General features: G+C 43.9%; 1 protein-coding gene and 1 long non-coding RNA gene across 20 annotated transcripts; one reads left to right on the forward strand and one right to left on the reverse strand.

Moving 5' to 3' along the window:
- Positions 1-8,454, forward strand: LOC123136652 (COBRA-like protein 7). 2 transcript variants are annotated; one of them, XM_044556106.1, is made up of 6 exons: positions 1-176; positions 1,036-1,156; positions 3,085-3,529; positions 4,347-4,739; positions 7,471-7,760; positions 8,191-8,454. In XM_044556106.1, the coding sequence occupies exons 3-5, from the start codon at positions 3,262-3,264 to the stop codon at positions 7,743-7,745; spliced, it is 936 nt and encodes a 311-aa protein (XP_044412041.1). In that variant the 5' UTR covers positions 1-176; positions 1,036-1,156; positions 3,085-3,261; the 3' UTR covers positions 7,746-7,760; positions 8,191-8,454. The 2 variants fall into 2 exon arrangements, with proteins under 2 accessions (XP_044412041.1, XP_044412040.1); XM_044556105.1 differs by having other exon boundaries at positions 7,471-7,756.
- A 265-nt stretch (positions 8,455-8,719) lies between these two features.
- LOC123136653 (uncharacterized) lies at positions 8,720-18,832 on the reverse strand. Of its 18 annotated transcripts, none has more exons than XR_006467190.1 (9): positions 17,943-18,832; positions 17,678-17,813; positions 16,378-16,557; positions 15,702-15,794; positions 15,047-15,154; positions 10,405-10,880; positions 10,238-10,308; positions 9,333-9,406; positions 8,720-9,221 (listed from the first exon to the last, which is right to left on the reverse strand). It is a non-coding gene; the product is annotated as an uncharacterized lncRNA (long non-coding RNA). The 18 variants fall into 18 exon arrangements; XR_006467195.1 differs by adding an exon at positions 16,203-16,231 and having other exon boundaries at positions 15,062-15,154; positions 16,378-17,813; XR_006467196.1 differs by adding an exon at positions 16,203-16,231 and having other exon boundaries at positions 10,405-10,755; positions 16,378-17,813.
- Positions 18,833-23,241: the final 4,409 nt, after the last annotated feature.

Consider the following 23,241-nt stretch of genomic DNA (forward strand, 5'->3'; position numbering starts at 1 on the left):
GAAGGAAATTCTTTCAACCCTAGACTAGACACTGCGAGCAGCCAAACATGAGAATAACGCCCGACTCGACCCCGCCCCCAAGACGACCCCTCCCGGCCGCGGCGCCGGTCGACGGCAGCATCGCCGGCGCATGCCGCCCGACCCCGCCCCGTTCCGTGGTCGCCTCCGACCCGCCCGTGAGCTCTCCCATCTCTCCGTCTCCTCCTCTCTTCCCATCTCTCCGTCTCCTCCTCTCTTCCCTTCTCTCTGTCTCCTCTGTCTCCCGGCCGCCGGCTGCTGTTGTTAGATGGATTGATGGATATTGCATAGATAGATAGATGGATGGATAAGCTGAATTTGCTACTCCTAGTCCTAGATGTTTTGGTGTTCGTGAATGGCGCTAGTAGCTAATGTGAATGGTGAATTTGCTAGTATCGCTTTATTTTTTGGCTATTGTGAATGGTGGATGGTGATAAATATGTCTCAGTTTTTTGCTCTACTGTCAATGGTGGATGGTGCTAGATGATATTCGTAAATCTTTTTCATTCTCCATGTTCGAAACCAACAAGCATTAGAATTCAACAAGCAATTTCAATCCAGGGACATTCTGGACATTTCAACACAAAACTTGTCCGACAATCTCAGAGTACAATCTAGAAAAGAACTCAATGGCTGATTCTGATGGAAGTTTCCCAGAATCTGATTTTGGATGGGAGATTCCCAGAATCAGATTTTCTCTGACAACTTGTTCTTGTACTATTGTTGGTGTGGTCATGGGAGATTCAGATCAACCAGACCATTGATGGATGATTGTTACTACCTTTTGTAGCCTTGCACTATCAGTTTTTGTCATGTTTTATCAACTTTGTTTGATCATCAAGAGATGAGCTCGAATTCTGCATTTATTGTGCAATCAGCCATATTTTTGTATGCTTTGGCATGTTTTCTAAAAAACAAATGTTTGACATGTGCATCTTATTTCCTTCAAATACTTTAAATTTTAATCTGCATTTGGGATTACCTTTAATCAGTATATTACCTATCTTTAATTTGCAGCTTGCTCTTGCTTCTTCTGCTGCTACTCTGCTGCGTTCAGGCGAGCGCCTACGACCCGCTCGATCCGAGCGGAAACATCACCGTTAGCTGGGACTTCGTCGACATCAAGGACATTTACTCGGTAATATATTTCTGTCTAGCTCATTTCTAGTTCACTAGTAAGGTGCCCTTGCTTTGCGACACTTAACCTGTTCTGAATTCTATGCTAAAATCAAAGCACTGGGCCGTGTCGCAGGCTTAACTTGTTCAGCATTTGATGCTGACATATACAGTACTGTAGTAGTTTGTTTAGAAAGCCTGCCATGCCCAGTATTCTGTTCTGTTTCGAAAAACAAAAAGTATTCTGTTCTGAAATACTAGTATATGACAGATTGTTGTTTATGAAGCTTAGTGAACTTGTCCTGTATTATTTCCTTCGATGTTTGTTGGGCTATTTCATGATGTGAATAGTATTGTCTGTCCAGCTAAAGTTACTACTTATTAAAAAAAAATCTAAAGTTACTACTTTTCTCCATTTGGTTGATGCGATTGGTTTTTGGCCTTGCTATGTATTCATGTACCCCTTTTCAACTATTCATCTAGTCTATATAAATCTTGTACATGCTCCAGAATATTATTGGAGAGAAATTAAAGTACCAGTATAAATTCGTTACATTTATTATGCTAGTGTTTGTACATATCTAGCTCTGTGTTCCATAATATTTTGGTCCATGGACAGTGTTCTTTAGCCTTGAGTTCTTTGTACTTGTGTTGGAGAGTTATCAATGTTCCTCGATGGTACTGGTTGACGGGTTAATTCATAGTTTTGTGGTCAAAGATTTGTCATTTGTCCCATTACACCTGCCTTAAAAGCTCTGACCTCTTAAAGGTAGTTGCCCATTTTGAGAGTGACAACTCAAAGTATCCCTTGTCTCAGAAATTACAAGTGCAGGAAAGATTCAATGTAAATTGTTATAAATTGATATGCTATTATTATGATTATATTCAGACTAATATCTTCACACGACGGGCTTATCAGTCCTGCATTATTAGTGGGCTTCATTGTATTGTGATACTGGTTACTATTTAAGACATGATGATTGGGCATCTCTAAAAGGAAAATAATGTAAGACATCAGTATTGGGTGGTGTTGTTCCTGTTAAAACTAGACTTAGCATTTTCTGATCTAACTTTTTAACATGTGATTGTTAATTTATCTGCATGTGTTCGCATTAAAAATAATATTACTATGATCACCCTTCCTTCAGTTAAATTTTTGAAGCGTTCTTGCATAATCACACATGCAGGCTGCTTCTCTTAGAACATGTGAACGAATGTAGCTGATTTGCTACAGTTCATATATATGAGGTTTGTAGCTAGGGAATTGATAAGCACGAAGGCAACTATCATGAAATTGAAGCAACCAGAAGAACATTAAAGTGCTCTGCTTTGCAACTGTAGCTGATTTTATTGCATAAAGAATGCATTCATGCTAGCTCTGACTGTCCTGCTGTCTTTTAATTGGTTTGCAATAGACCAATAGTTTCCTCTCGGGAACTTAGTAGCAGTCTGATAAGAGTTATTGATGGCAAAATCATTGTCATGGAATTCTATATGGCCCGTTTCCACATGACTGGCATATAGGAGTATCTATTGCGAGTATTGCCTTGTGTGGGCCAGTCTTCACTGTTGATATCTTGAACAGATCCTGTCTTGAGTACATTAAGATTACGGGAACCACTCTTTCAGAGTCAGCTGGATCTAATCCAGTGAGTGATCTATTCTACGGTAACCATTTAGTGTCGTTCTTGCCTAGAAATAAAGTAAAGAACCTTGACTGCCTGAACTCTGTAGCACTATAATCTCTAGAACACGGACCTCAATCTCAAACCGGTGTTGAATCCCGAATCATGAAACTAAGGTGGCCTCCTATTTGCTCCGTAACTCTGGCAGTCATATAGATGAACAACTGCATCCATGTTCTCTTCCGTGTATTTGCTCAATAGCTCATTAGCATATTCTAATATAGAAATCAATGAGCTAACCATAATATATATTTTCTTTACGCAGGTCTCAGTTAGTCTCCAGAACTACCAGCTCTACCGCCACCTCGAGGATCCAGGGTGGCGGCTGAGCTGGTTTTGGGCTGGCGATGAGGTGATCTTGGACGCGACGGGCGCGGAGGCGACCGAGCAGGGAAACTGCACTCGCTTCGTCGGCGCTCACAGCTGCGAGAAGCGGCCTGTAATGATGGACCTGGGCCCCGGCACGCCGTACAACCTTCAGGTCGCCAACTGCTGCCGGGGCGGTGTCCTGTCTTCGCTCGTGCAGAACAGCAAGGCGGCCACATCGACGTTCAGGATGATCGTCGGCAACTTTGCTCCTTCCAGCGACGGCGGCCCCCAGATGCCATTCAATTTCAGCATTGGGGTGCCAGGTTACACTTGCAGCAATGCCACAGTGGTGCCCCCATCCAGGACCCAGTTCGACAAGCAGCGGCACATCCAGGCCTTAAGTATGTCTTTTACTTGCGAGTGTAATTTATTTAGTAGAGGTCTTGCAATACATAGCATTTATCTGATTATTCTTGTTGTGCAATATATAGTTGCAGATAGGAATTAACAAATATCACAACACCAGGCAATGAAAATACACGAGTGATAGTCAAACACACAGTTTGCTTGCTCCACCCAAATCAACCAAAATCAAATTAAGTTACAATTCATTTAAAATAAATCATAAACTAATAGAGTATTTTGCTTCGACAATCATTCTGGCCGTGGTGACGGCGTCCATTGAGAGAAGTTAACCAACGCTATACCTATTACTTAATATATGGTAGAAACAGAAGCGGTATAATTTACACTGTACAGCAAAATCTATACTCGGAGACGGAACTTTGTGACACAAACCAATAGATGCTATAGCGTAATAACAACTAACAACTGCACAGATAGTGGTGGCTGCAACTACCTGATGCCGACAGGACAGAGAAAATACACTGCCTCCTGCACATGAGAACTATGCTTCTAAAGCTCGTTAATTTGTTCAAACACGAGTGTAGCTAGCAGATCAACTAAGCACACCTCAAATCCACTTTAATCAGGCCTTAGTAACATGGAATCTAGAAGTATCATACTTGTATTCTTTTGGGTAAAAGATATCGTACTTATGTAAATGCGCAAGAAACAGTACAAAGTTCAGTAAAGAGAAGCTAAAAACACCATTCATTTACTATACAACTGAACTATTTCTTCTCAAGCATGCAGCTATTCATTTACTATACAGCAGGGCTATTTCTAACCATCATCATTCTATTTGTTCCTGTGCAGTGACTTGGCAGGTCTTGTGCTTCTACTCACAGACAGTGGCGGCCCCACGGAAGTCTTGCTGCGTGTCGCTCTTCATGTTCTACAGTAGCGTGGTCGTGGAGTGTCCGCGTTGCATCTGCGGCGCCTGCCCAGTGACTTCCATGGCGCCGCAGTGCAAGGGACCCAAGGCCGAGCCTGCTGCCCGATGCACTGGGCACATGTGCCCAATCCAGGTGCACTGGCACATCAAGAAGAGCTACCGGGAGTACTGGCGTGTGAAGATGACTGTTAACAACTTCAACACGCTGAAGAACTTTAGTGACTGGAACTTCCTAGTGCAGCACCCCGGTATGCAGAACCTGACAGAAGTTTTTAGCTTCAACCACCACCCGCTAGTCCAGTATGGCACAATAAGTAAGTTCCACCACACTTAGCAATAAATTTTAAAGCCTTTCTTACGGAATCCCTTACTATATATTGCTTCCCTAAAATTTATTGAGACACCTACCTACTATTGTTTCTCAAAATTTCCCACTCAAACCTGAAAATTGATTTTTATTCAAAAAAACTGTCAGTATATACTGCTTAAAAAACCAGTATGTGCTCCTTTAAAAGGTCAGCATATACTCCTTATAAAAATGCACCATACACTCCTTCAAAATAGAGTCAGAAAATTTCCTTGAAGAAGAAATGTTAGTATATACTCCTGGAAAAAAATTAAAGTATATAGAATCAGCATATACTCCTTATAAAATTGCACTATATAGTCCTTCATAATACAGTCAGAAAATTCCTTTGAAGAAGAAACGTTAGTATATACTCCTAGAAAAAAATGCAGTATATAGAATCAGTATATACTCCTTATAAAATGCACTATATACTCCTTCAAAATGAAGTCAGAAAATTCACTTGAAGAAGAAACATTAGTATATACTCCTAGAAAAAATTGCAGTATATAGAATCAGCATATACTCCTTATAAAAATGCACTATCTACTCCTTCAAAATAATGTCAGAAAAATCCATTGAAGAAGAAACGTTAGTATATACTCCTAGAATTTTTTTGCAGCATATCGAATCCTTAGAGAAGTGCAGTCTACACTTCTTTAGAATGGCTATTATCTAGTCCATGAAAATGGAAATTGCTTAAGCTATACCTTCATAATCTTTTTTCTTGCTTTAGGTATACCTACTCGTAAATTGTTAATGAACTATAACTCGTACACATGCTTTATACGTATAATGTACACTCATTTTTAACAAAAATGTCCAAGATGTACGCTAGCTAGCTGAGGAGTGCAAGTTACGTACCAAATTTCCTAATTATTTAATTAAAGCTAGCGGCTGGATGCCCACTCGTAGGAAGTAGATATGCATGCTAATTACGTGGTCTATCGGGTTTATCCATCCAGCATATTCACTAGGACGGGAGGGACGGGAGTACATACTCTTGGGAGTATAAAAAAGGAGTCCGGACACCTTTTCTGTACTCCCAAGAGTACATACTCCCACCTCTTGACGGATACTTTTGGGTTGATCCAATCCTGTAGCAAACTAACCGCTTGCATGCAACTAAATTGGTTATGTGACCATGCGTGCATGCGGCCATGCATGGAACTACTTGACTAGAATCATGGGAGCGTGTGTGCAGTACTATTTAATTATTAATCACGAATCGGGATATGATTTACTGGTAGTATAATGCGTGATGTCTACGTTGTTGGGTGAAATGGAGTAGTATATCCATGAAGACGCTTATCACACAGAAGTTTGAAGAAGACTATATATATTTTCATGGGGTATATACTTGCTTTTTAAAGGAGCATATACTGATTCCAAGGAGTATATACTGCGTTGTTTTAAGGAGTACATACTGATTTTTTCTTTGAGTACATACTTTAATTTTAAGAAGTACGTCAAGGCTTTTTATGGGTGGTATATACTGTTTTTTCTGGAGAATATACTTTTTATTTGAAGGATTGTGTATTGCGTTTACAGGGTATATACTGCTTAATTTTTATGGACTATATACTGTTTAAGTTCCAAAGAGGAAGTATATACTGTTTTTTTCCTTCGGAAGCAGCATGAATTGCCTGTAATGAAAATAAATATATACTTCATCAGAATATATGCTCCAAGGCAACTATATACTACATTTGATAGAAAACAAAGGAGTATATACTACATTTGTTAGAAAACAAGGGAGTACATACAACATATTTTAGAAAGCACAAAGTAGCAGTACAATATTTTAGATCAGGTGAGTTGATGCAACGTATACAACTTTAGTATTTAGATCGGGAGCATAGTTATGTAGCAAACAAATGATCATAGATTAGTACTTCACTCTGCATCTTCCGTACATGTAGACAAAATAATTAGGAGACAAATGCTTCAAGAAACGCCATCAGTTGAAGATGCATGAAGTAACAAGCAATCAACTCATGAATTATATTTGTAGTAGCATCTCTGATCTGACGTCCATTCAGAGGAGCTGGGCACTATGGGAGTTGTGGCCACATGCTACCATCATGGCAGGTGCTGCGGCTCTCCTGCCCTTGCTTCATCATGCTTTGAGCCGTGGGGCGTTGACGGCCGACATCGCTTGTGTAGCTCCATTGTAGAATACAAGTCCATACGGTCCATTATCACACACAGCTGTTAGAATTAGATGGAAATATTGATAAAATCCGCACATCATCTCTGCTCTCCAGTCTGTTGGCTCTCCTGTTGGGGGTTTCATCATGTCAGTTTTCACACGGGAAGAAACTAGAACCTCTACCAAAGAAAGAAGAAAATCACGACGTATCTAGATGTGCAAGTAGCCGCCGACAAACATTTTCCTCACCTGATCCTAGCAGTGCGCCGCTGGTCTGCTTCCATGCAGGCCACTGCCGAGGGATCTCCTTCTGGAAGCCGGTGATGTGGCCTGTGTGGTCGGAGCGCCAACAACCTAGCCTTTTTACTATTATTATTTAAATCTAAATCTAAATGGATATGGCGCTAGGAAAATTCAACAAGAGACACATGGCAAGGAGTATGTACTCCTAGGAGTACTAACCCAGTTTCTTATATATATATATATATATATAACGCAGGTATCATAAATTCTCAATTGTTGCGAGACTAACAGATGGATTTTGCAGACGACACAGAGCTGTTCTGGGGGCTCCCGAACTTCAACACGATGTTGCTGCAGGACGGCTACGTGCAGTCGGAGATCCTACTGAGGAAGGGCCAGGACTTCACCTTCGATGCAGGTTGGGCGTTCCCGAGGAAGATGTACTTTGACGGCGGTGAGTGCGCGATGCCACCACCTGACGACTACCCACCGCTGCCCAGCGCCAGCTGCGATCAGCGCCTCTCGGCAGTGCTGAGGTCACTGCTGGCGGGCCTCGTCTTGTTGTTTCTCCTGTTCTAGGGGAGGAGGAGGTCGGTTCGTGCCCTTTATCCCTTCCCTGTACATTGCTTTATGAATTTATATAGTTTGCTAGTCCAGCTTTTGAGTTTGAGTAAACGGAAGAACCCCGAGTCACTTATTGCTACACCTGGCAACTAATCAACCTTTAAGTTTCCTTTTTGAGAAGTTTTCTGGGGACGCAGGACGCACGCATGCATGCAGCTACTGCACTGCACATAAGCATCTCAGTTGTCGTTGGTACATGTGTCATTGCAGTGCTGATAACCAGCAACGCTACAGTTTTTGCAGCTCACATTGTTGGTTACTGGATGTTCCTAATCCTACATGTAGCTGGTTGTTGCTCTTTTTCTCTGAGCATATCCCTATGGATGGGTGTAACAGATTTACTACTCTGCAGTAGTGAAATAACCTCACACTTTCTTATAGTCTCTCATCTTATCTGCAGGAGAAGAAAGAAGTTATCAAGCCGTGGGACTTGGTCAGCTTTGCACAAAGAGAGGATCATGCTACTGGAGTTGTCAAGTATTGATGAATGCTTAGATTAGTGTCCCAGAACTGCTCTGATGGGCACTGCCGGGATGGATAGCTGCTTCGCAGTGTTTCTAGCTTGGTGCTTGGTGTTATATAGTTGTCCAAGGCGCTGTTCGTGTTAACCTTTCCAAATGCACTTATTAGTTTACTATATATTCCTTCAAAATTGGTGCCGCTCCTTCTGAGTGTTGCTGTAGACCAACAACCCGTTTAGACATCTTTGCGTTGCCCTGCGTGTGTTTGTTTCACTCTGTAACACCAAGCTGTCATATAAGCTTCAGTCAGTTCCGTTATATTTTTGTTCTTTTTTGCACTTGCTTCCCATCCTTGCCGTATGAGAGTAACTAGCGGTTGGGGCGCGCCATGGCGCGCCGCCTGATAGATAGTTGGGCGGTGCCAGGTTAGACGCGCCCCTTCCACGTTGTTGGATGTACTTCACAGTGTTAAAAGGAAGTGGCTTAGGAGTCATATTATATTAATATGTCCTTATAGTTTACATGACCGACGACCTAAACAACAGTGGTTCACAAGCAACACACGGGGCTTTGGGCACAAAAGTGAAGGCGGAGGAACAATCAATCATCTCTCGTGAAAAGGAGGTTCTGCCAAAATGATTTTCTATCAGTGAGTAACCGACTCATCTCTCCCATCTTCCTCCAACTCGCTTATCCCGCAGAAATGGTGTGGCTCCAGAGAAGATGAAGAAGTGGCACCGGCGCCATGGCCGTCCGAGCATTTTCCAGCCAAAGTGTGGCAATGGCACAACAAAGCAGCCGACGTTGACCTGATCTTCGCTATCCGGACCACCAGTTGCTCCCTCATCTCTTGCAGGAGCGCACCTCAGCTATCTTAGGTCCTTTTGTTCATCGACGCGGAGGAACGGCGGGCTTAGCCCCATGCTGGCTGCTTCTGTGGATTATGCGCCGCTGCTCGCTGCTTTCCATCCTGCTGGCACGTATCCGATAATGCAATGGCACACAAAATTCCCAGAGATTGGGAGAATAGAAGCTAGGTGTAATGAGAATTATCAAACTGAAACCACCAACGAGAGCACACCTGAGTCTGTTGGCGCGGTCTCACTCATCTTGGTGGTGTCCTCCTTTCGTCAGCTACCGCCTTTCTTGCCAAGCCTGTCATAGAATGAGTTGTCAATAATCAAGCTGCACTCCAATTTCCATCATCGCTAAAGCTATCACAAGAGAAAGTAGTCTGAGAACCATTCCAATGCTACTCAAGAAGCATAACTAAAGTGCTAAACATGCCAAAATTTCTGCAGGTACAGCCAAACCAAAAACCAAAAAAATTCAGCATCTCGTACCACACAAAGTCCAGGAATACACAGAACAATAAACCTATGCACACTTTGAATATTTTTATGAAGTACTGGATTTGAAGTATGAAACTTTATAAGCCACATCTGCACCGACCGGTCTCAGTAAATCCACACAAAACAAGACTAAGAAAGAGTACTTCGGCTGACTTTTACAGCATGCAACTCCATTAGCCATGAAATCTTGTGAAGCCTGTTTTGATGATGGAAAATATACACAAATATGAAAACAAAAGAGATTTATGAAAGAAAAGAAAGGAACCATCTTAAATGAAGAAACCTTAAGTTTTGCCCTCCCTGAACCCAACATGTACATACGAACAAACATGTGCCACTGCCACCATACCCCCACTTCATCAAACCACGTGCTAACTGATACATGGTCATGCTAATTTCACTTAGTTATTTGATGTCCATGTCTAATTGACTAAAGAAAGGACTCTACTCACAAGTCAAAATGTATATTTCATAATAGAGTTGTATATATATATATTAGTGATATCTTTGAATTACTTGAACTATTTACATATCTTTTAGATATTACAGTATGTTTTCTTCCCACAACCTCAAGCATATGAAAACTCACTTAAAGAACGAAGAATGTTAATAGTTCCGAAAGGAGAAGACCTACATAAGTATTCTATGAAAATACATTGTGATGTTGTCCCCTAGAGGAGAGGTCTCCACATTTGAGCCCCAAACCTGCATGGCAATGTGAAATAGTTGAAAATTAACAAAATCAGGAAATGAAGAGAAATCTGGAAACAAGGGCATCCAATTTAGAATAGTCATCCATACGAGGCATGGGTAAGTTCAGTGCACTTGGCCTCGGTTGGTATAACCTCTTCTTCAAGCATACAATTATCCTGCTGTAATAGCTACATGAAGCACAACTCTCCTGGCAAAACAAAGTAAAAAATTTATGACCAACTGTAATGGAAAATATAAAAATGCTGATCTTGCCCTTCTGATCGCCCTGAAAAGGGGGACGAGGAAGAAGAGGATGCATATGAAAGGTGAAATAGATGATATGTCAGTCACTGACCTGGTATGTTGTCACACCCTAGCTAGTCATGCATTAGAGTGTTGCATCATGTTTACTCTTTCATCAGAAACCTGAAATGGGGATGACAGAACCCCCAGTCCCCTCTGAAACCAATTAGGGTTTACTAAAAACTTTTTCAATGAACCTGAAATGCCCTTCTAAAATGCCCATCATTTTTGTCTTGGTTCAGAACCTCTGCCAAAAGTGGTGCACATTTTCCTAGGCCATCCTAGGGTTTTTGAATTAAATCATAAGTATTTGAATTTGGGCATTTAAAATTATATAAAATATTTAAATGCTCAAATAACTCTAAACTAAAATGTTTCATGTTGGAAATAATCCAACTATGGTCCAGGAATAGTTTGGTGATTTTTGGAGTTGCCTAAGTATTTTATTTAATTCAACAAAGTTGCAGAAGTATTTAAAAAATAGAAAACAGAAAGAAATGGGAAAAGCTTACCTGGCGCCCAGCACCGGGCCCACCTGCCGGCCCAGCCCAGCACCGCGCCAGCGAGCTGCTTGCCGGCCAGGCAGGCAGGCAGGTGCTCGACGACGAGCACCGCATGGGTGCCACGCACCTGCTCGCCGCCTCCCTCGCCCGGCTAACGCCGTGAATCGGCCTCCCTCTCTCCCCCGAACCTCCCAGACACCCCCTCCCCTCTCCAGCTCCTCTCCCTCGCTCTCCCACGCCATGGCCGACGCCATCGCCGCCACCCCCTCGCCGTAGCCACGCCCTCCGTCAACCCCACGCCGTGCCGCCGTGTCCAGGAGCTCCGCCGCCGTCCACTTCATCAAGCTAGCCGAGCCCCGTGTGCTCGTGCGGCCCGAGACCACCGCACCGACCTCGCCCGAGCTCGCCGTCGCCGGAGATCCCCTTCAACGCCGTCGCCGCCTCAGCTCGTCCCCGACCCCGCCGGTGGCCTCTACGGAAGCGATGTGAGCCTAGCTACCCCTCCGACCCTCCCTCTCTCTTTCCCGAGCCGTGTAGCCACCGCACGAAGCTCACACGCACGCACCGCCGCGGATCTCGTCGCCGACGTGCTCCCGGCCATCCTCCGGCCAACCCGCGGTGTCCAACGCCACTCACAACGCTGCGTCGGGCCCAACCGTGCACTCCCCGCACCTCACCGATCCCCCTAGCGACAAGTTCGACTTTGGCCGAACTCCGGTGGCCACCAAAGTCGTCGCCGGCGCCAACTCCGGCCACCCCGACCCCAACGGACTCCACCAAGAGCTGCGGCTCGACCTCAGCTCCTCTCCGGTGGCCTCCGCGACTCATTTGGTTGCCGGAACGGCAAAAATCACTTCCGCCGCCGCGTCGGGCTCGCCGGCGGCTAAACGCCGGTGCAGCCGACCCGGGTTTGACCACGGGTGGGCCCTGGTTGACTCCCCTGAGTCAATGACAGGTGGGGCCCAGCCCTGTTAATTAAACAGGTTTAGTTTTAATTAAACTTTAATTAATTAATCACCCTGACACGCGGGACCCACTGTCAGGTTTGACCTGGACCTGTTCCGTTGACCTGCTGACGTCAGGCTGACGCAATAAATGATTTTCTGGAATTATTCTAATATAGGAAATTCCAGAATATATTTTAAACTTCAAAAATTCATAACTTTTATTCTGTAATTCCAAATCAGACAAATTATATATGAAAAATGATCAGAAAAATCCAATCTATCCATCTGTACTATTTTCATGCATGACTAAACAAGTTAACTTGGTGTTTAATGCAGAACAAGGAAAAACATTTCAAAGGGCCATGTTTGAGTTTGAAATTTGAATCTTTGATTCAAATTGGTTCAAACCCTTCTGGTCTTAGTTGCATTAGCCCAACACACTCATATTGCTATGTTTCATGCATGCATCATATTGTTGCACATTGTTTGGTGATGGTTGTGTATCAGTGTTTTTTACGGCAGGATCTGCCTCCGAGGAGTACCGTGATTACCCTAACGAAGAACCGTATCAGTGCATCGAACCATCAGGCAAGCAACCAACCATTTGATCATATCGATACAATCCCATGTTCTCGCTCCTGCTCTCTTTTACTGCATTAAGGCAACGCGTTTCAAACTGCTGTGTGCTATGGTAGTTGAACCCACTTTCTCTGCATGACCTGTCATTGCCACAGTAACTAGATGAAACCCACTAGCATGTGTAGGAGTTGATTGAGCCACATGTATGTGTTGTTCCTACCTTGCTATGCCTGCTATGCTTAGAGTCGTGTCAGGTCTGGTTCATCTGGGTGATGGGCTAGAGTGAAATGATTATGTCGGTAATGAAAGTGGTGTGGTGAACACGTTTTGGTAAAGGTATCGATGAGAGGCCATGTAGGAGTACATGGTGGGTTGTTTCATTGAAGCCGACCTTAAGCACTGAGATCTGTATGTGTGATTTAAGAATCAGCTACTACCATGCATTGGGCCCGAAACCAATGGACCCTCTCGGCTTCTTATTCACCCTAGTTCTCCGTCCAGGAGTTGCAAGTAGTTTCTGGTGTTTGTAGCCTACTGGAGGCCGTGGACAGCGCTGACCGTAGGGGTGGGCTGTGATGCGGTAGGTACGTGGCCGGGTGTACCGAATACCCGTTAGGTATCTCGGGAACCCTGTTCACATCGTTCGGGGCCGTATGGGAAACCTCGGCCGGACTCCCTGCGGATGGAACCTGGATAGGCGATAAACCTGGACTGGAGGCTTAGGTGATTAGGTAGGTCGTGGCCGACACCCACGTTGGGCTTCCGCTTGAAGGTTGCCGAGTACATGTCGTGTAAACGACGGTAAGAGGTGAGAGCGTGTATGAAGAAGTACACCCCTGCAGGGTTATCATGATCTATTCGAATAGCCGCGTCCGCGGTAAAGGACTACTTGGTTGCCTATACAGTTCATAGACAAGTAAATGGAAACTACTAAAAGCCTCAAGATAAGTGTGAGTGCCGAGGATGGCTCTTCCGTAGGGAGACGGAGGTGGATCCTCGGTAGTGTATTGAAGTGGTGAGTAATGGACTCGTGTGCGCAAAACCATTTCAAATTGGAGTCTCGTAGGTTAGCCTAGCCAAGAGTCAAAGCTGGCTTGCTGCAATAACCCCACCAACCCTTCTTGATAATATGCATGTATGTAGGTTCTGATGTAAGTCTTGCTGAGTACCTTTGTACTCATGTTGCTATAATTTACATTTTACAGAAGACGCTGCAACCCCTTCTGATGGGTTCTACGTAGATGTTGACATCAACGAGTAGGCTAAAGGCCCAGGTGGTGATCCTGAGCTTGAGAAGGACCACGTAGTATAGCTAGGCTTTCCAAGCCTCTTTTATCTTTCTAGTTGTCTGTACTCAGACAAGTTACTTCCGCTGCTGGTTTGTATGACTGTATGACTTAAATGCTGGGTCGTGAGACCCGTACCTTTGTGTATGTTATGTATGGCTCTCTGAGCCTTAAATAAAGTACTTGTGTCATAGAGTCATGTTGTGATGCCTTGTTGTATTTGCACATATCGAGCATATTGTGTGTATGATTGAAATGCTTGGTATGTGTGGGATCTGACTATCTAGTTGTTTATCTTTAGTAGCCTCTCTTACCGGGAAATGTCTCCTAGTGTTACCGCTGAGCCATGGTAGCTTGCTACTGCTCTGGAACACTTAGGCTGGCCGGCATGTGTCCTTCTTCGTTCCTGTGTCTGTCCCTTCGGGGAAATGTCACGCATTGAGTACCGGAGTCCTGTTAGCCCGCTACAGCCCGGTTTACCGGAGTCCTGCTAGCCCAGCGCTACAGCCCGGACCCACTTGTTGTTGATCGACACGTTCGAAGCTGGGTCATGGATGCCTGTCCCTGTAAGTCTGTGCCACTTTGGGTTTACGACTAGTCATGTCAGCCCGGGCTCCTTATCATATGGATGCTAGCGACACTATCATATACGTGAGCCAAAAGGCGCAAACGGTCCCGGGCAAAGGTAAGGCGACACCCGTGGGGATACCGTGCGTGAGGCCGCAAAGTGATATGAGGTGTTACAGGCTAGATCAATGTGACATCGAGTCGGGGTCCTGACATATGTGTCGCGGTATATCTCTATGGTTGCGGTCTGCACGAGCATGTTGTTGTGCAGGCTTGTTGTCAGCAGAAGAACCTGAGGAAAACTGGTTGTAGATCTCTCCTATGTCATCTGCCCCCTTTGGCAAAAAATTGTTAGGCAGTATGCAATAATATAACATGATAGAAGATGATGCTAAAAAGGCATGCCACGATGTATGTATCCAGTAATATAGAGGGATTGCCCACTAACAGAATTAAATTGATTCTGCAACAGTTTGTTTGTAAACGAAATAAAGCATGCTATGCTATCTTCATGGATAAATGGAGAACTTTTGAATGCACCAGGTCTTTTAGCGACAAAACTAACCTGAGTAGGATGTACCTGAGGCTCGTTATTAGTAGAGGATTCTTCACCCGGGGAAAGCTGGTTACATTTTTTATTCGATATATCCATTGTTCCTCATTGTAACAGAAGCTCGAAGTGGAAAACAAAATATGTCAGGCACTCAATCTGGATAGAGCACAAATCCAGCATGCATGTGGTAGCACGTATCTAAAAGTATCAAGAAAGCAACTTCGTTGACCTACATGGCTACATATGCTCAAGTGTTGTTCTTTTCAAAGCATGCTAACCCACTATTTTGTCAGTTCAGGTGATCTATTGCAGTAACCAAGGAAGTAAATGCAAATAAAAGTTTTAGGCCTTAATATGCACACCATTTCTTAAGATCTGGTCATAGCAAATACTTGAGAAAATATATACAGTATATCTATGTTGTGCAAATCTAGTGAGAAAATTCTACATTTTGATGCAAGGGATAAATAACACCGGTGCTATAGATACAGCTTCTCGACTTATTTACAACTGATGTTGAAAGTCAAGGATACGATGATATCTCAGAAAATCAGCATATGACTATGCCAACGTCATACATGCCCACACACAACTTCTGGGCGCCTCCATGTGAGCATGCTTCCCTCAATAAAAAAAGTGATCATGTTGTTCAATCAAAGAGCAGTACCTCCTCGAATGCCTTGAGAGCTGATTGGATGTCCATTAGCTGCTCCACGTTTTGTTGTATTGCCTTGTTAAATTTGCTCTTGCTCCGAGGGAACTGTATGACCAACACAGTTAAATTGATTCAGAAAAGAAGAGAGTTAAATCAGGAGTGAATTTCCAAGAAAATGGCTCTATTATTCAAGAGCATAAGGACTGCCAAAAAGATATACATGGATATTGGATACTTTGCACAAAAAAATCTCAAGTATAGAGAATACAGTATAGAAGTATATATGGAAGTTGTTGTTATAGTTCCTAAAACCGCAAGGACGATTGGAAATAATGGCATTTTCTTATTTGGGGATACCAATCCATATGGGTTTTCTCTGGCGAGAAATCTTTGTGGTTCACTTATGAAAGTGAACAGAACAACTTATGTTTTTATAGGCTAACACTATATAGAATTTCATCGCAGAGGCTAAACTTGACTAAATATAAATCATAGGAAAAGATAAAAACATACTGAAATAAGTTGTTTCATGGTAGGTTTTCCTGTAAAAAACATGAGTTAAACACACACGTCACTTCCTCGGCCATTGTTGCATCAACAAGCTAACAAAGGCTCAAAATTACACATAGAGATGTACGTGTGCAGCCTGCTAACTTCAAAAAACAAATATAAATGGAAGTTGCCATACCTTTGGTCTACACCGTGTGCAGCATGCTAGAGCCTCATTCTGAACAATTTTCAGACAAACTCTCACTCTGAACAATCATTTGCTGCTGCAGAGACAGGGGAAGTATCCGATGACTCATTGGGTCTTTATCTCGAACAAGTCTTGGAAAATAACACATGCATGTCCTACTGTTATTCCCTCCTAGAAAAAGTTCGGAAAACAGGCAGGAACTATAAATGATTGACAAAATTTGCAGTCACATTTTTCTAGCTAGGCAGGAACTATGCATACAAACATCACTTTGATACCTTTTAACTACGCGAATTGTACATTTGATTTCAGAAATTCTCAACACGAACAGGACTAAAAGAAATACGGAGTATATATGGGTAACCAAACCAAACTAAACCTGTGAATGTGATTATTTGAATAAGCCGAATGAACATACTAAAAAATCAATCTAATTAATTGATCGATAAGTGAATCACAGGCAATTTCTAACCAACCGAAACAACTGAATTAGGGGGGCTCACTGAACAGCTGGCTTGGAGGAATCTCATCAAACACATAACATGCAGAAAACAATTGTGTGAGGGGATTTGATGCATAATTTCAGTTGAACACAACTTTCAACCACAATCATGATAGATCAGAACATGAGTGGATCTTCTGCCTACTTACAGCCTCTAAAATTGATTTCAGTGTGTCTACGGAACTTATTCTTTACCTTGATGAGTGGAAACATGAGCATGCACTCTTTACTTGGATAAATGAATCAGATCAGATCAGATCGACATAATTAGCTATTTAGCTTAATAAGGAATTGTGATAATTAAATTTGGAGCGAGTAAAACAAAGCAAATATTATCTGAACCCAATGTGCCATGAATAATAAGGAAATCTATTGCATTTTAACTATCTTTTGATGTTATTCCAAGCTTAATAGCCGGAAGGAGATAATTTTTTCTAATAAATGTGCATGACCTAAGAAACTAATATATGCATGTAAACATGTAGCAGCATAACAGAAGTACTCTTTCCATGAGCGGCAATGCTTCTCTTCACACATATATCGTTAAAAAAAAGGGCAACCTGGTGCATGTAGCTCCCGCTTGCGCAGGGTCTAGGGAAGGGTCCGACCACTTTGGGTCTATAGTACGCAGCCTTTCCCTACATTTCTGTAAGAGGCTGTTTCCAGGACTTGAACCCATGACCTCATGGTCACAAGACGTAACTAATATATGTACTATGTAAATATTAACAGCTTGCTCACAAAACTTTCCACGAGTCAGATTATATGTGTGAAGAGAAGCAATCTCACTCATGGAAAATTTTGTGAGCAAACTATTCTTTGTTTAATCTTTTGCAAGATTGTTGTTTCCTTCTCTTTTTCACTTTCCAGGAGTACTCTTTCCATCTTCTTTGTTAGGACCGCAGATTCCTTCATGAACAGATTCCTGCACAAGAAGCAAAGTGTCAGCTGCCCAAGGCCACGAACAAACAGAATTTCAGAGGCCATGGTCGCTGACCGTCCATTGTAGCAGGAACAAATATTCCACCAAAGAAGAAGCTGAGGAAGAACTCACATCAAACAAAATGCACTGAAGCAAATGGCACTTGGTAGCATCTTGGCCCCTCTTGTCAAAGGCCTCACCGGAGAGGACTGATGGAGGCCGCCCGCTCTCCTCCTCAGGACTGCCCGAGATTGACCCCAACCCCGGCGAGATGCTTCCTCGAGCGGACGGGGGATGAGCAGCGCGACCGCACAACCCCGCAACTTGGCCCTCGGGCCCCTGGCGGCGGGCAGGTGCGCGACGGGGCACCAGAGGTGGTAGCTGGACATGCCGGCTCCCATCCAGCGGGTCATCGACCCACCTAGCTCCGGCGGGACAAGGTCGTTCGAGGCCGGCCGGAGAAGGGGCGCTGGAGGTTGGCCTCGCGGGATCCGTCGCTAGCGGCTCGTCCCTCATCTGCACCTACTACGACAATGTCCGTCGAGGCAGAAACGGCGCGGACCAAAACAATAGCCATGCCGAAAGAGGAGGCGAGCCATCGCGCTAGCGCCATGGACAGTCCGAGCCGAGCCGCCTCCCTCGCTGCAATCCGCTCATCCCCGCCTTCTCTGACCGGCGGCATCTAAGCGGACGCACATCCGCCACTCCTCTCCGACTGCTCCGGCCGACCCGGCCCTGGGCTGACGACGAGCAAGATCTGTCATGCCTGGGCGTCTCAATGGAAGCAGAACCATCCACGGGGGACGGGGGGAAGTCGTCCGGGTGGGGCTCCTCTTCTCGCGGCTTCGAGGGAGGAGGGATCCGTCGCCGGTGGTGCGGGCGGTTTTCTGCGGCGAGGCCGACGTCGGCGTGTGGGATGTGGCGGCGCGGGGTGGTGGAGCAGAGGCGAGAGCGCTGGAGACGAGGAGGTTGCGTGCGAGGAGGGAGAAAGGGGAACGCGTGCTAGCGCCAGGGAGGGTGTATCTGGGGGAGAGAGCGCTACCCAATCCAATAACAGTAAAAACGATGAGGTGGAACGCGCGAGGAGGTGCCCTTGATGCACACCTTATTGTTTTGGATGTCCTGGAATGTGAAAGTGTTAGGGGACGAGGAGAAAAACATAACCATTTTCATTTTTCAAACCAATGATGCTTTTTTATTTGATGAGATTTTTTTTAATCCACAAGTGCCTATGTAAGAGCCCGTGCGAAAGAAGTACGGTGCGCGAGCCCATGAAAACAAAAGCGAATCTTAAAGCATTTTCATCCCACAGTTTAAGAGTCAGATGTGACGTAACTAATTGTCATCTAGATGAGATGTGAATTAGCAAATCCGTTAAGTATATAGTATACTAGTTAACTTGGTTTGTTTCCTGTAACTGTAAGCAGAGGAGGCCTGGACTTTGCACCTTAGCGCTCCCCGACTCAATGCTGAGCACTAACTATAGGCGCTAATTAACTTGAAAATTGATCGCTACACATCAAGGCCTTTTAACTCGTACGAAGGAAAAACACCTAAGTGCTCGGCACCATTCTTTGCGCCGATGCCGGTCTGGACGCCAGGATTAATCAGTCTAACCGCTAATCTGGTACTCCCTCCGTTCCAAAATACTTGACTTTCATTTGTTCAAAAATGAATGTACCTATATACTAAAACATGTCTAGATACATCTATATTTTGACAAATGGAAAGCATGTATTGTGGAACAGAGGGAGTAGGATTTTTAGCCTAGCACCCACACACCTGGCGCCTAGCGTTGGACATGCCCTTAGCGTCTGTTGTCTTTCGCATGTGGGCCGGTGATTTTTCCTATGTCGATCACGTGTTGTCTCCACGGTGGATTTTTTATATGCGGATGGCTGGGTGCCCCTATTTGGCGACTTAGGCGCACCCAGTCACGTAAGCGCGTACCCTTGCTGTTTTTCTTTTTTTCGTTTTTAGTTTTAGTTTTTTATCTTATGTTCTTGTTTATTCTATGTGAAAATAATCCAGGATTACAAAAAGGTTCTAAATTTTCAAAAAATAGAGAACTTTCAAAAAGAAATCTTGAATTCAAAAATTGTTCATGGTTTAAAAAAGTATGCACATTTCTAAAAATTCATTTAACAATTTTTCATTCTTGTGGAAACAATTTATGAGCATTTCTCTAGTAATGATGACAATTAGTTGTATTTTATGAACAAATTTTAATTTGATGAACAAAATTTGTATTCAAAAATGTATTTTTGAAAAAATTGATGAACACATTTTGAGTTCAGTTAATAAAATTTGAATTTGATCAACATTTTCGAAACAATGAACAAAATTAGAAATTGATGTACATTTTTTAGATCGATGGAAAAAATTGAATTTTGATGAACATTTTATAAATATGATGAAAAAATTGAATTCGCAGAATATTTTCAATAGTTGAACATTTTTTTACATGGTGGAAAGTTTGTCGAATTCAACGAACAAAGGAAGCCGAAAAACAAAAAAATAGAAAAAAAACAAAAAAATAAGAAAAAAGACAAAAAGAAAAACCGGTATAGAAAACATACAAAAAAGACGTTCTTGGAACGTTCCAAAACCGGTGGGGAATAAACAGAAAAATGGGCCGGCCCATACACTGGGTCGGAGCTCGAAGGGGTTCGCACTATGTCGTGGAAAATCCCGGAGATCCTATACGACCCATACCGCACCCGCGAGCGCCGTTGCGCGGGAGCAACTAATTAACGAGCGCTCCTTCGGAAGCCTCGCAACGATCAGCGCCACTTGGCGCGCTCTCGGCCACTCATCACGTGTCGCGCTTTGGTCGCTCTTTCCGGATTTTATTTTTTATTTTTTCCGCACGTGTTTTTAGCTTTTTAAATGGTTTTTTTACGTTTTGGTTTTCCACCGGTCTTTCCTAGATTTTTGACCAAAAAACAATTTTCAAAAAAAAATGCGCAAAAAAACGCATTTTTTTCGCGAGAGGCACGCCCGTGCCTCTTGGAAACGAATAAATAAATGTGTTCTTTGTTTTTTTCCTTTCGCGAGAGGCACAGTTGTGCTCTCGCGAGAGTCACGGCCGTGCCTCTTGGAAACGAAAAAAATAGGTTTTTTGTTTTTTTCTTTCGTGAGAGGCACGGTTTTGCTTCCGCGAGAGCCACGGTTATGCTTTCGCGAGAGTCACGGCCGTGCCTCCTCGGAAACGAAAAAAACACATTTTCTGTTTTTTTCTTTCGTGAGAGGCACGGTTTTGCTTCCGCGAGAGGCACGGTTGTGATTTCGTCAGAGGCACGGGTGTGCCTTTTTCGGAAAGGGAAAAAACCCGTGCTCCCAGTTCAGTTTTTTCGTCCGATTTTTTTCGTAAAAAAATATCGTCAAAACCTATTAACATGGTATCTAGTTTTGAAGATCTCGACACGAGGAATCCAACGACGAAAGCGGTTCGAGATTTGAACGCACGGTTTAAAAGATAAAATGTTTTGAATAAATGGATCTACGAAAAAAGAGAAAACTCCCAGGTTGCGACAAGTGGCGCACATGCAGCGCGCCACTTGTCGCAACATGGGGAAGTTGGAGTGATCTCTGCAAGGTGTACTCCTTAATTAGTGATTTCGCCGTTGCGCGTACCCACCCTCGCCCGCTGCTGTTTCTATGGGCCGGCGCATTTCGGGGTTAACCCCAACCGGTTTTGGGAAGTTTCTAGAACCTTCCCTGAACCGGGTTCTTCTTTTATTTATTTATTTCGTTTTTTCTTTCCCATTTTCTGTTTTTTTTTCGTTGTTTCCCTGAACCGGGTTGAAGGAAATATGCCCTGGAGGCAATAATAAAGATATTATTTATTTCCTTATTTAATGATAAATGTTTTTATTCATGCTAGAATTGTATTAACCAGAAACATAACACATGTGTGAATACATAGACAAACATAGTGTCACTAGTATGCCTCTACTTGACTAGCTCGTTAATCAAAGATGGTTAAGTTTCCTAACCATAGACATGAGTTGTCATTTGATTAACGAAATCACATCATTAGGAGAATCATGTGATTGACTTGACCCATTCCATTAGCTTAGCACTTGATCGTTTAGTATGTTGCTATTGCTTCCTATAACTATGAGATTATGCAACTCCCGTTTACCGGAGGAACACTTTGTGTGCTACCAAACGTCACAACGTAACTGGGTGATTATAAAGGTGCTCTACAGGTGTCTCCGAAGGTACTTGTTGGATTGGCGTATTCCGATATTAGGATTTGTCACTCCGATTGTCGGAGAGGTATCTCTGGGCCCACTCGGTAATGCACATCACTATAAGCCTTGCAAGCATTGTAACTAATGAGTTAGTTGCAGGATGATGTATTACGTAACGAGTAAAGAGACTTGCCGGTAACGAGATTGAACTAGGTATTGAGATACCGACGATCGAATCTCGGGCAAGTAACATACCGATGACAAAGGGAACAACGTATGTTGTTATGCGTTTAACCGATAAAGATCTTCGTAGAATATGTGGGAGCCAATATGAGCATCCAGGTTCCGCTATTGGTTATTGACCGGAGAGGTGTCTCGGTCATGTCTACATAGTTCTCGAACCCGTAGGGCCCGCACGCTTAAAGTTAGATGACAGTTATATTATGAGTTTATGTGTTTTGATGTATCGAAGGTTGTTCGGAGTCCCGGATGTGATCATGGACATGACGAGGAGTCTCGAAATGGTCGAGACATAAAGATCGATATATTGGACGACTATATTTGGACACGGAAAGGTTCCGAGTGAGATTGGGACAATACCGAAGCTCGGGGAGGTTATCGGAACCCCCGGGAGGTATGTGGGCCTTAATGGGCCTTAGTGGAAAGAGGAGAAACAAGCAAGGGAGGGGGCGCCCCCCAAGCCCAATCCAAATTGGGAAGGGGGCCGGCCCCCCCTTTCCTTCCTCCCTCCTTCCTCTTCCTTCCCTCTTCCTCTCCAAGTAGGAAAGGGAGGAGTCCTACTCCCGGGAGTAGGACTCCTCCCCTTGGGCGCGCCTCTCCCCTTGGCCGCCCCCTCCTCCACTCCTTTATATACGGGGGAGGGGGGCACCCCATAGACACAACAATTGATTATTGATCTCTTAGCCATGTGCGGTGCCCCCCTCCACCATAGTCCTCGATAATATCATAGCGGTGCTTAAGCGAAGCCCTGCGATGGTAGAACATCATCACCGTCACCACGCCGTCGTGCTGACAGAACTCTCCCTCGACACTCGGCTGGATCAGAGTTCGAGGGACGTCATCGAGTTGAACGTGTGCAAGAACTCGGAGGTGCCGTGCTTTTGGTGCTTGATCGATCGGGCCGTGAAGACGTATGACTACATCAACCGCGTTGTGCTAATGCTTCCGCTTACGGTCTACGAGGGTACGTAGACAACACTCTCCCCTCTCAT

Source organism: Triticum aestivum, chromosome 6B, assembly GCF_018294505.1.
Source record: "Triticum aestivum cultivar Chinese Spring chromosome 6B, IWGSC CS RefSeq v2.1, whole genome shotgun sequence".
NCBI lineage: Eukaryota > Viridiplantae > Streptophyta > Magnoliopsida > Poales > Poaceae > Triticum > Triticum aestivum.

Bases quoted from the DNA above. Each gene is read 5' to 3' on its own strand.
- LOC123136652 (XM_044556106.1), top strand. From the start codon at position 3,262: ATGATGGACCTGGGCCCCGGCACGCCGTACAACCTTCAGGTCGCCAAC. The intron at 3,530-4,346 runs GTATGTCTTTTA...GTTCCTGTGCAG, and splicing joins GCGGCACATCCAGGCCTTAA to TGACTTGGCAGGTCTTGTGC. The intron at 4,740-7,470 runs GTAAGTTCCACC...TGGATTTTGCAG, and splicing joins AGTCCAGTATGGCACAATAA to ACGACACAGAGCTGTTCTGG.